The following is a 13,030-nucleotide window of genomic DNA, read 5'->3' as shown; positions in this document are numbered from 1 at the left end:
TGGTTTGTCTGGATTTACCAAGCTCAAAACTGAGATTTTTTGTCTTTTTTATTACAAACAGGAAGCAAAAAAAAAAAAAATGCTGTATTTTAGTTTTACCCCACCAATGAATATAGCCTCTCATATTCAAAAATCCATAAATCACTAAAATGCTTTACGGTAAAATGTCAGCAAGCAACAAAGTGCCTTTGACTAATTAGTCTGGCCACTCTACCATGAAGCCTTTATTTGTAAAGTTTTGTATGGTCAACCTTCCTCTTAATATAGCCAAAAGAAACCAAATAGAAACTAAGGAGGGGTTCTAGTATTCTTTAATGGGGACTGGGATAGACAAAACAACTCTCTCTGGTCAGGCGTAAAAAGTGTTTTTGCAGATATTGACTGCAAAAGTTTTTTTTTTAATAAAATGTAATTTTTATCTACAGTCTAGTTCTAACTTTGTCTTAATTTCCTGATTTTTCTATAATATGGCTGTGATGGTAAGACCTTACAATTCTACATTGTTTCCTTTTAGTGTGAGACAAAGGGCATATTTCTATCTATTCCATTTTATTCTATTCTATTCTATTGGGTTCTATTCTATTCTATTAAATTCAGTTTATTTCTATAGCGCCAATTCACAATTCATGTCATCTTAAGGCAATTTACAGTTCACCAGATCATACAGTCAATCTGATTCAAAGTTTTCTATCCAAGGAAAACCAGTTGATTGTATTGACTCATTGACTTGAAGGAAATCCCTGACACTAAGCATGCTTTTAGCGACAGTGGAGAGGAAAAACTTCCACTTAACAGGAAGAAACCTCCAGCAGAACCAGGCTCAGTGTGAGCGGCCATCTGCCGAGGCCGATTGGGGTTCAAGGAGACAGAAGCAGAGATACAAAAAGCAACTGTAAAATGCCCCGTCCAGGAAACACACAGCCAGGCAGACGAGCTCCAAGCCAACTCCCATGTCAGAGGATAGAGAGAGCACATCCAGCCAATCGCAGTCAGAGAAAAAGGACTACACTGGAAAACAGACCGATCTCCAACATCTATAAACAAAGGTGTTGATGGCAGCAGCACAGTTGATATTTCTCTCCAGGATGGTGTCTATTGTATTCTGTTCTATACATTGGCAAAAATCAATGTTTAACTTAAACTCACACATGTCCAGTGTACATTTATATTTTTACCCTTATTGTATGCAAACAAATAAAGTTCAGATGGCTAGATGTAACACAGTAGGACTTCAGTCGCAGAACAAGTTTAAGGAGGAGCTGAGAAAATTAGATGCACCGTGGCTGAATTTTGAGAGTTGAAGAAAAGCTATTGAATACATAATATAATTATTATGATAGAATATTATAAATATTTGAAATTTAAAAATTTGCCAAAATGTGAGGTAGTGTAAACACTTTCATGTGGTAGGGAATGTTTTAGAAGATTTTGTTGTTTGCAATGACTGTTTCAATAGCTGAACACAAACATACATCTTCATAAGCTAAGTGAGCATGTTTTTAGTCACCTGAAAAATGCTAAGTCTAAAGCAAAGTATAATAGAACCAGAATCCATTGATTGTTTTTATTTGTTTTTATCATTCTAAATGATCTAGACCAAAGGTCATCTCTGCACAATGTCTTCATTTTAAGTTATGTTATTTGCCTGCAGGCAAGTTGTATGATTTATGCAAAAGTGGCAGGTACACTTGTTGGGTTAATTAATTGTACATAAGTTATTCTACTTTAATCATATTATACTTACACATTTTGTTATCTCTATCTTACTCATATTACAAAGAGTGTTAAAACATTTAGTTTTGTTTGCTGTGTCATTAATGTTTTTTAAGTCTGTGCAGGAGGGATGTTGACTGCGACTGCTGTTAACAGATGTCGTTAAGGGTGTGGAGGAGAATGGAGAACTGTGCAACTAGATAAGGAGAGGGGTTCTCCTTATCCTCTGATGTTGTATGATGTTGTACGAAAATTCTGGTTTCAACTGGGTTCTGTTCCCTCCCCCTTTAGCGGTTGAAACCACATTGTAATCAGGGCGTTTCTTCAATAAAGGGCTTGGAGAGCAGATACTGCTTCAGAGTGGGTTTGAAGTTGTAACTGAATGCAGTTTCTGATCCCCTCTCCTTGCAAGTAAAATATATTAAATTCTCTGTGTCATTCTTTGTGCAGGTTGCTGAATAAGGTGTTTGGTGTTTAAACCTAACATTAATTGGTCCTTCGAGCCGGATTGCAAGATACCCGACGACCCCCAGCAGGTGAGTGAGATCCAGATAAGCCTGCGGCCGCAGCAAAGAGACCCTTTACGGGACTGGTCTCTCCCTTACAAGCTGGGGTCCGACGGTTGAAGCATTTCGAGGACGCAGAGAATTGTGAGTAGTTTTTCTTTTAATAAGGAGTGAGTGAATTATTGGAAGAAAAATATATAAAATATAAAAAATTTATAAAAATATAATAATATAAAAAAAAAGAAAAAAAGATCGAAGTGAAGGGCGTGGGGTCACGAGATTCCCCTTTTGAAGTCCTCTCAGCGTGGGGTCACGAGATTCCCCTTTGCAAACAGTTTAAACCTCGTGAAGGACGGCGGTGTCCTCTATCTTAAATAGTTAAATTCCGCATGGGGTAACGAGGTCCCCCTTTTGTACTAAAACCCTGACAATTCTAGACTCTATCAGGTAAAATAGAAATTTTAAAACAGTTAAAGTCCGCGGGAGGGCAGGCTCCCCTAGTTTGTAAGGGCAGGCTCCCCGAGTTGTAAACTAGTTAAATTCTGCATAGGATAGCGGCGTCCTCTGTGTTTAAAATAAGTAAACAGAAATAAAGTAAAAGTTAACTGCGCAGTGAGTGTGTGTGTGTGTGTGTGTGTGCGTGTGTAAGGAAATATAGATATCACTAGATATCTGTATTTCATACCAAAAAGACAAGGGTTAAATGGTGAGCTTTTGTGGATGTTTGTAGACAAGAAAACTCCACCTGTAAGGGTTGAAGTGAGTTTTACCACAAAAAGTCGTTGATCACCATCTTGTCTGAAGCCCCAGTGTTTAGAACACGACAGGTGTTGAAAACCCACTGGGCCCAAATTTAGTTCAAAATGGGAAAGGGGCAAAGTAAAGAAAGCAGGAGTGTTGGTGGAATGTGCAGATTCTCCCTGTAACACACCAATATTTCCTGTTAAAAAGGCACCCCCATCAACAGGATGGCGAATGGTTCAGGACTTACAAGCAGTGAACAATGCAGTAATACAGAGATCACCATGTGTTGCAGACCCTCACACATTATTGAATTCCCTAAATCCTCAAGCTAAATATTTCACAGTAGTGGACATTAGCAATGCTTTTTTCTCTGTTCCAGTACATAAAGACAGTCGGTACGGGTTTGCTTTCACCTTTAAAGGGAAACGATATACATATACGCGTTTACCCCAGGGATACTGTGAAAGTCCTACGATATATTCCCAAGTGATCTCTTCCAGCTTGTCCTCCTTTGAACCACCTAGACAAAGCCAACTATTAACATATGTTGATGACATTTTGATAGCATCTGAGACTAAAGAAGGTTGTGAAATTGATACAATCGCATTACTGAAACATTTGGCAGATGAAGGCCATAAAGTTAGCAAAAACAAGCTACAATTTTGCCAAAAACGTGTAAAATACTTAGGACATCAATTAAGTGCTGGCGGCAGAACCATAATGGAAGAAAGAAAAGCAGCAATACTGCATGCGCCTAAGCCACTTACAAAGAAACAAATGATGTCCTTCTTAGGACTCACTAATTATTGCAGAAGCTGGGTACCAAATTATGCAGAAATAACTGCACCGTTAAACTTACTTATGTATAAAGAGGAACTGAAAATGTCAGACAACCTAAAATGGACATCTGAAGCAGAAGCGGCCTTCTGTAACATTAAGCAGGCTATGGTGAGCAGTTGCACGTTAGCACTCCCAGACTATGAAAAAGAATTTGTACAAATGGTGGACTGTAAAGGTCATTTTATGACCTCGGTCTTAACTCAAATGCATGGGAATAAATTACGGCCAATAGCATACTATTCTACTAAATTAGATGCTGTAGCATGTGCACTTCCACACTGTGTGCGAGCAGTGATAGCTGCTTCATTGGCAGTAACGTCCAGTGCTGACATAGTATTATTCCATCCACTGACATTAAAAGTTCCCCACTCGGTGTCTGCTTTGCTTTTACAAACTAAAATGACTTTTCTATCCCCAGCCAGACACCTCTCATGCATGTCTTTACTTCTGTCACAGCCGCATTTGAAAATAGAACGCTGCACGGTGCTGAACCCAGCAACACTTATCCCCACACCAGATGATGGGGAATCTCATGATTGTGAGGCTCTGGCTGAACAAACTGCTAAAAGTAGGCCAGATTTGAAAGACACTCCTTTGTCAGAAGGAGAAACATTATTTGTTGATGGATCCTCTAAAAAAGATGAAAAAGGGAAAACAAGAACTGGTTATGCTGTAGTGACACATACCGCTGTGCTAAAAGCGGAAGCTTTACCACAACATTACTCTGCACAAGCAGCAGAACTGATTGCTCTTACTGAAGCATGCAAATTGATGAAAGACAAAATAGTAACTATCTGGACAGATAGTCAATATGCTTATGCTACAACACATACCTTTGCACAACATTGGAAAAACAGAGGCATGATAACATCAACCGGGAAACTAGTGACCCATGCCAATTTACTGAAAGAACTTTTACAAGCAGTACAGCTGCCAAAGCAGCTGGCAATATGCAAATGTGCGGCCCACACATCGGGAAAAGATGCTGTTTCAAAAGGGAATTCCTTTGCAGATAAAATAGCAAAAGAAGCTGCTTTAAAAGAAATAACAGTATTAACATTAACAGACAATTCACTAAAAGACGACATCTTACAAGACATGCAGCAGCAAGCTCCTAAACAGGAACAAGAACAATGGAAAAGCAAAGGAGCACGATTAAAGGAGGGGATTTACACCTGACCAGAAAATAAACCAATCCTTCCAAAAAACTTATACAAATGGGCAGCTATGTTGACCCATGGTAAAACTCATGTGTCAACCGGAGGGATGGTAGGATTGGTAAACCAAACATATACGACCTATGGTTTTAATGCTTATTCAAAAATTTTTGTAGAGCATGCTTAATATGTGCAAAGCACAATGCTCAGGGGAACCTAAGGCCTAAAAGAGGACAATTCCCAAAGCCAAACTACCCCTTTCAACATATACATATGGATTTTATAGAACTAAGCCCTAGTGAAGGTAAAAAGTTCTGTTTAGTAATAGTTGACTCGTTTTCTAAATGGGTAGAACTGTTTCCTACAAAACATCCAGATGCACTAACAGTCGCAAAAGCATTATGCAAAGACATAATTCCCCGTTATGGGATTCCAGAGAAAATTTATAGTGATAATGGCACACATTTTGTAAATCAGATAATAACCAAAATAGGACAAGCCTTTCACATAGACTTGAAAAACCACTGTGCTTACCATCCACAAAGCGCAGGCCTTGTGGAAAGAACGAACGGATTCGTTAAAAACCGACTTAGGAAATGTATGGAAGAAACGGGAAGATCATGGACTCAATGTTTGGATTTAGTTAAACTACACATAAATATTACAAGTACGCCCGGGTTGACCCCTTATGAAACAATATTTGGCAGACCATATAGACTTCCCTATTTTAATAATAGCTGGGAAACAGATGATGAAAGTACTCTAGCAGACTACATGAGAAAGATGCTGGAGCAACAAAAGCAACAGCTGAACCAAACTGACAGTGTCCCACCCTCTGTGTCTCCACAGGAAAACCAATTAGTTGAACCAGGTGATTGGGTCCTCATAAAGAGCATAAAGAGGAAACATTGGTATTCACCTAAGTGGGAAGGACCCTATCAGGTTTTGTTGACCACTCCAATTGCATTAAAAATAGCTGAAAGAAGCACATGGATCCACTTGTCACACTGCAAGAAAGTGATAGATAGATAGATAGATCAGATGAGTAATGTGTAAAATCACTTTCTTAATTATTCTGTGGAACCTTACCGTACTGCTTAGCACTCTAGTAATTCTACTGTGGTACCTGTTATAGAATACGCATTTGGTCTCCTTCACCGACCTTCAGAGGAAGTCCATCGTACAAAGGGGGTTGTATTTTTTAGCATACAACCATCTCAAACTGGTGAAGGTTCAACAACTCTGCCGAGAGGTCATAGGAAGTAGACCACTGTGTAAAAGATTACCCATAGGAAACTTTTTGAAGTTTGAACCTAGATGATGTTGCAACTTTTCATATTAGTTTTGTTTTTAGCTCTCACTCAGGGCAAGGATTCTTGTTGCCCCCATGAGCCAGCTATTTGTAAAAGGGACGTCTATCTCTGCTATAACTCTACTAGAGTAATCAGTGTAGTGACTATTCCTTTTCAAACATTCTCGCAAAGATTTAAAATTGACCCGGGAGATTGGCGAGGTTATGATTTCTACCTATATCCCCGTGTAGTTCAAAGAACTCAAAAGAGTTGGGGAGACGTTTTCAGAACCACTGGACAGTGGAAAAAAGGATCGTATGGATGGACATCTTTAGCTAAGAAATGGATGAGTAGAATATCAGGGTTCACTGTTAACCATGCCTCCAAAGTTTTCACTATGACAATAAACTCCACAGCAGAACCCCTTGAGAAGGAAGGCTGTTCTTCCTCATTTATATGTGCACGGTCTAGTGAAACCGATCCGTGTTGGACATTGTATCTGTGCTCTGCAAATGTTACACAAGAAGAAAATGAGATACAAGGGATTCTTACTTCTGCCCAAGGTGAACAGATAAAAATTCAAAATATTAATGACCCGCTTAAAACGGATGAACTGTTTCAAGTCACCACTGGAATCTCTGGGCAAACAAATAACTGGCTTTTAATGGCAGAACAAGCAGCTAAAACAGTGTCTAATGATTGTCTTGTGTGTATGGGAGCCAGACCGCTGTTAAGTGTGGTTCCTGCCACCATAACTCCTCAATGTCTTCTAAATATAATGAATTATACAGTTCCAACTGATAATTGCACCTATTGGGATAAGATCTATCCCCTGACCACAGATGAGAAGAAAAAAACAATCTTTTTGAAGAAAGTGGCTGTGGCAAATTTCACCTGTGTAAACAGGACCAGAGTGGGCCCAAAATTGGGTACACTAAATGAAAAACAATGTGCAAGTATTTTACTGGTATCCACCTTTTTTAAACCTCAATCCCGCAGTGACATCTGGTGGTGGTGTGGAGATGACAGATTGTTTGACAGACTTCCATGCAACACCACTGGATTGTGTGCTGCAGTCACCTTGATTTTACCTGTTTCTATTACTTCACTCACAATGGATGAATTGTTAACGACTGTAAACAGTATTTTACCACATACATGGCATACTAGAAGAAGGAGGGCATCTGAAAATGCGTGGAGTCCAGATGACCCTACTTATATTGACAGTATTGGAGTACCCAGAGGTGTTCCAGATGAGTATAAACTAGTGAATCAAGTTTCTGCAGGATTTGAATCTTTCTTATGCTGGTGGTGTACTATAAATAAAAATGTAGACAGGATCAACTACATCCATTATAACGTCCAGAGGCTGGGAAATAAAACAGAACAAGGCTTCTCCGCCGTCCATGAACAATTGTCAGCTACCACTCTGATGGCTTTCCAGAACCGTATTGCTGTTGACATGTTGTTAGCTGAAAAAGGTGGTGTGTGCTCTATTTTTGGAGATCAGTGTTGCACCTTTATTCCCAACAACACTGCTGCAGATGGCAGCCTCACAAAGGCCCTTGAAGGCCTTCGCTCTCTTAACAGCAAAATGAAAGACCATTCTGGAGTTGACACAAAAATGTGGGATGGATCTGGAGACATTTTTGGTAAATACAAACAACTGGTACTTTCTATTTTGATGTCTGTAGCTATATTTGCCGCCATCCTGACCTTATGTGGATGTTGTTGTATTCCATGTATTAGAGCGCTGCTAAATAGACTAATTACCACTGCAATACAACCCATGAAAACAGAAATGTATGCCCTTATGTCCACTGAGGAACACCTATCGGATGATGAAGACAGCGAAGAGGATGAATTCTCTTTACACTTTCCTGACTTTTATCCTAATCCCAACGACAATAACCCACCAGTTTAAAGTACCTCTGAGTGTACCCTTTACAGCTAAAAAAAGAAAAAAGAATGATTTCTTAGTTGAAAATCTGAAAAGAAGTAACTATTGAATGATAAAAATAAATAGCTTAAAGTGAATAAACAGGAGGGAAATGTTGGGTTAATTAATTGTACATAAGTTATTCTACTTTAATCATATTATACTTACACATTTTGTTATCTCTATCTTACTCATATTACAAAGAGTGTTAAAACATTTAGTTTTGTTTGCTGTGTCATTAATGTTTTTTAAGTCTGTGCAGGAGGGATGTTGACTGCGACTGCTGTTAACAGATGTCGTTAAGGGTGTGGAGGAGAATGGAGAACTGTGCAACTAGATAAGGAGAGGGGTTCTCCTTATCCTCTGATGTTGTATGATGTTGTACGAAAATTCTGGTTTCAACTGGGTTCTGTTCCCTCCCCCTTTAGCGGTTGAAACCACATTGTAATCAGGGCGTTTCTTCAATAAAGGGCTTGGAGAGCACATACTGCTTCAGAGTGGGTTTGAAGTTGTAACTGAATGCAGTTTCTGATCCCCTCTCCTTGCAAGTAAAATATACTAAATTCTCTGTGTCATTCTTTGTGCAGGTTGCTGAATAAGGTGTTTGGTGTTTAAACCTAACAACACTGCTGCAGGGTTTTCTATGCAAACCTGCAAGAGCAGAGCAGGCTGCATAAAACAGGCAGTATGAAGGCAAATATGTATAACTACAACATAATTTTCACTAATGGGGAAAAAGCCTCAAAATTATTTCATAACAATAAAAAGGAGATCCACTGCAGTTGCCTAGACAACCCTTATAATCATAGGATTCAACAGCAAAACATTTTTTGTGCACACAAATAAATAAATGTTTAATCTAACATTTATTACAGTACATAAGGGTTAACTTTATAAATAATATGTTATCATTTGTATTTGTGAAGTACTGTAACAGTTAAATGCATTGTAAAAAACTCAAAATACTTAGTTTTTTCAAGTGAACATTACTTTTTTTGGAGTTGAGAAAACTTGCAAAAACTGCAACAGCCCTCCTGAACACCTACTGCAGTTCTCTGTACTTATTTTTTAAAAGCAATCTTAAATCAACATTATTTGCATTTCTGTATAAGCACACTCAGATAAAAAAGAAATGAAAACCATAATAACCAGATTAACATCATTTTACAGTAACATGCAGTAAGTCATTAAGAATCCGAACTGAGGGATATTATGTAGTATCTTTACAGTCAGTCAGTGGTGGACGAAGTATTGAAGTAAAAGTATTGCTACTCATAGTTAATTCTTTCTCAACTACAAGTAAAAGTTACTCAGTCAATTTACTAAAGTTAAAGTGTTGAAGGACTCACTTTTGAAAATACTTAAGTATGCAAAAGTACACGGATATTCAATAGTGCAATATACATAATCTAATATCAGTATTTTTCTGTATAATTCTCAGATTATTTTTAAAGAACTTCCTGAAACCACCTCATATACTGATGCCTAGAACCACTCTATGCTACAAATTCTACACCACTTCTAAAGAACTTCAGCATGAAAATGCCACAAAAAATAAGGACAGATATTTTGATTATTAATTCTTATTTGAAAATAAAACAAAAATAAAACTGGAGAGTCTTGATTCTCCTCACACTTTCTCTATGGAACAGAGGTTTAAGGTTGAATCTATTAGAAACAGCAACTCTGATTTCAGAGCTCATCCTTCTGAGCAAATTGGCCACATGGCATCAGCTAACGCCTTGATAAAATTATAAACTACTAATAATATCTGCCCTGAATTTCTAACATTTGTGGAATTTCGTGCACATTTCTGAACCAGTGTTGTGCAAATCTAGCCCTAATGCTATTTTCCATGTTGAAATTGCATTTTTATAGAGAAAAACAACAAAAGCAGATTGCAAATCTAAACTCAGCCAGCAGGAACAAGGAACTAGCAGTTTCCCTGAAATGTAGTGGACTATAAAGTACAACATTTGACTTTGAAATGTAGTGGAGTGAAACTTATAAGTACATCCACCAAAAAATTACTCAATTAAAGTAAAGATACTCAATAAAGGTACTTACAGTAAGTACAGTAACCAAGTGAATGTACTTTACTTTCCACCATAGCAGCCAGCTGATTTATCTTCATTTTTTAACATTATTTTTCTGGTTTTATTTTATATTACATTATTTGCTACATCTGATAGTTTTTTCTAAATCAAAACTGATTTTTTCTTTTTAATTAATTTGTGATTTATTGACATAAAACTATGCATATTTCTCAGGATTCAAAATGGTAAACAGAAAACCTTTCAAATTAGGGGACTAATCCTTAAATAAGGATAGTTTGTCCTTTTTTCAACCAAACTGCATTTTCATTATCATATCTCTGTGTCAGTCCATTGCATTCTTAAAGAAATATGCTGAGCTCCCTCCTACATCCAGTGTGACAAAAAAGGATGCTAAGAAGTGCCAGCTTCAGATATGAACAGATTGCGGCTAATTAAATGTGGGGGCTATGCATGAAACATACAAACTACCAACACCGAGGGTAACGTGCATGAAACATAACAATAGTGACTTAAAGCTGAGATGAAAAGCTGCCTTGATATGCACTCAAGACTGTCACATATTGATAAAAGGTTTATAAAAACGTGTATGTTTATGTCTGTATATACATACACGACATACATGACACATAAACAAGAGCATGCAAAAGCAAAACAAAAACACAGAACGTAAAGAAAGTAAAAATACAAATAGCTCAAACAAATTTCGTACCATACCTCTGAGAATCCAGCAAGTCTTTGGGTCTGATGATGGCCTTGATAAGGGCATCCGGACGCACCGACTTCTGAGGTGATGTCTTTGGGCTGGAGTCTGATTCCCCACTCTCCTCATCCCCCATAGCTTTAACATAGCTGCTACTCCGCATTCGACGACAAGGGATCTCATCATCCTTCCCACCGCTGGGATAACCAGCCCACTCATCATGAGGTACCTGTGGGATGAATAAAGAGACTGAAGTTGGTTTGTTTCCCATTTCCCTAACACACAAGGATATTTGCGGTGCCCTTATTACTGAAAACAAATCCTTACAGTCTATTTTAATTTTTTTATTGGAAAAAACTATCCTACTAAAATCCTTTCACAACATAGAATAGAGATGTTTGCCCTGATTGCGTGTAAAACAAAATATTGTTTTGCATTATATTTAACTATGTCAATGTCTTCTGAACTTAAGATGAGTAAAAATGTAAAGAAAAACTGTTTTACAGCAGAATTCCATTCTGAGAAAAAGTTGTATCTAAGAATGATTTTTTTTTTTTACCTATTATTGTCATAATCTTTCTTTATTTTGGTATTTATATTTTGCTGTCTTGTTCAGCCATTGGTTCAGCCATTTCTAGTTCAGTAACACCCCACCCCAATCTCTACCCAGCTGCTCCCAGTTTTTAATCTACCACTTTCTCATTGTTCAGTGATCAACTCCTTAGTTTAACTATCTCTCAGTATATTGCTCTTGTTCAGATCACTCTGTTAATACTCATCTCTGTTGCTCCAGTCACTTATCATTTTCTATTTCCTCTTGGACCTTAGTTTTTGGGACTAAACTGTTGATTCCATGTTGCTGATGCAGCCAAAGTGCACACACTGGCAAAACAAACAACAAAAAATATATACTACCAAAAATATATACAACTCATCATGCTTGGGACCTTTCAAACCAGAGAAGAACACTTTAACTCATTAAGCCAGCACACATCTCAGTGTCTGGTGGGACCGAACTGATGTTTTTTTTTTTTTTTTTATATAGTATTGTTTCATAAGCTGAATGCTTTTGTTATGCAATTTATTTTGCCTTACAAAATATCAAATCTGTGTTGAATATATGAAAACTCAATTAGACATCAAACGAGCCACAAATTCATACTATATAACATAGGTATTTCACAGACCAAGAGTGGCTATAGTCATATTTTGTCCACCTATATCATTATCATGCAGAAATAACTTAGAGTCATTCATACAGAATGAAAACTTAATGAGAACAACATTCTTTTAGGTCCTATTACTTCAAGACTTCAAATCAAAGTTCTCTTATTGTCTTGCAAATGTTTCATACCAAGTAACGGCTGGACCTGTGTGATTAATAATAATAATAATAATACATTTTATTTCAAGCGCCTTTCAAAACACTCAAGGTCACTGTACATATAAAAACAATAAATGGTAGAAAGCAGTCGTCATAATTAAAAGAAACAACACAAATTACACAGAGGAAAGTAATATAAAATCATAATGAAAAGGCAATCTTGAACATGTGGGTTTTGAGTTTGGATTTGAATACGGGTAAAGACTCGGTTTTGCAGATGTCAGAGGGGAGAGAGTTCCAGAGTGTGGGCGCAGAACGTGAAAAAGCTCTGCTCCCCATGGTTTTAAGACGGGCTGAAGGAACAACTAAGTGAGTGGTAGAAGAAGATCTAAGAGTGCGGGAGGGAGTAGAAATTTGAAGTAAATCAGAAAGGTATGGAGGGGAGAGATTGTGAATAACTTTAAAAGTAAGTAGGAGGATTTTGAACTGAATTCTATACTTCACAGGTAGCCAGTGGAGCTGCTGCAGGACTGGGGTGATGTGATGAAAAGAAGGGGTTCTAGAAATGATGCGGGCTGCTGAGTTTTGTACTGACTGAAGCCTGTGAATGGATTTTTGAGGAAGACCAAAAAGAAGAGAATTACAGTAATCAATGCGGGAAGTGACCAGACTATGAACAAGAGTGCAGGTGGAGCTAGTGGAGAGAGAGGGGCGAAGGCGATTGATATTGCGTAAGTGAAAGTAAGCGGAATGGGTAA

The 13,030-nt window shown here is 37.7% G+C and overlaps 1 protein-coding gene across 1 annotated transcript in view; it reads right to left on the bottom strand.

The window, feature by feature from the left end:
* Positions 1–10,940: 10,940 nt before the first annotated feature.
* LOC119773631 (disks large-associated protein 2-like) overlaps positions 10,941–13,030 on the bottom strand; it is a 236,315-nt gene continuing 234,225 nt past the window's right edge. Inside the window, exon 4 of the mRNA XM_038270691.1 lies at positions 10,941–11,177. Coding sequence (XP_038126619.1) covers positions 10,941–11,177 — 237 coding nt within the window. The remainder of the gene's footprint in view (positions 11,178–13,030) is intronic.

Source organism: Cyprinodon tularosa, unplaced genomic scaffold (genome assembly GCF_016077235.1).
Source record: "Cyprinodon tularosa strain WSP-4 unplaced genomic scaffold, ASM1607723v1 ctg772, whole genome shotgun sequence".
Classification (NCBI taxonomy): Eukaryota; Metazoa; Chordata; class Actinopteri; order Cyprinodontiformes; family Cyprinodontidae; genus Cyprinodon; species Cyprinodon tularosa.
This window is presented reverse-complemented; position numbering and strand designations above follow the sequence as displayed.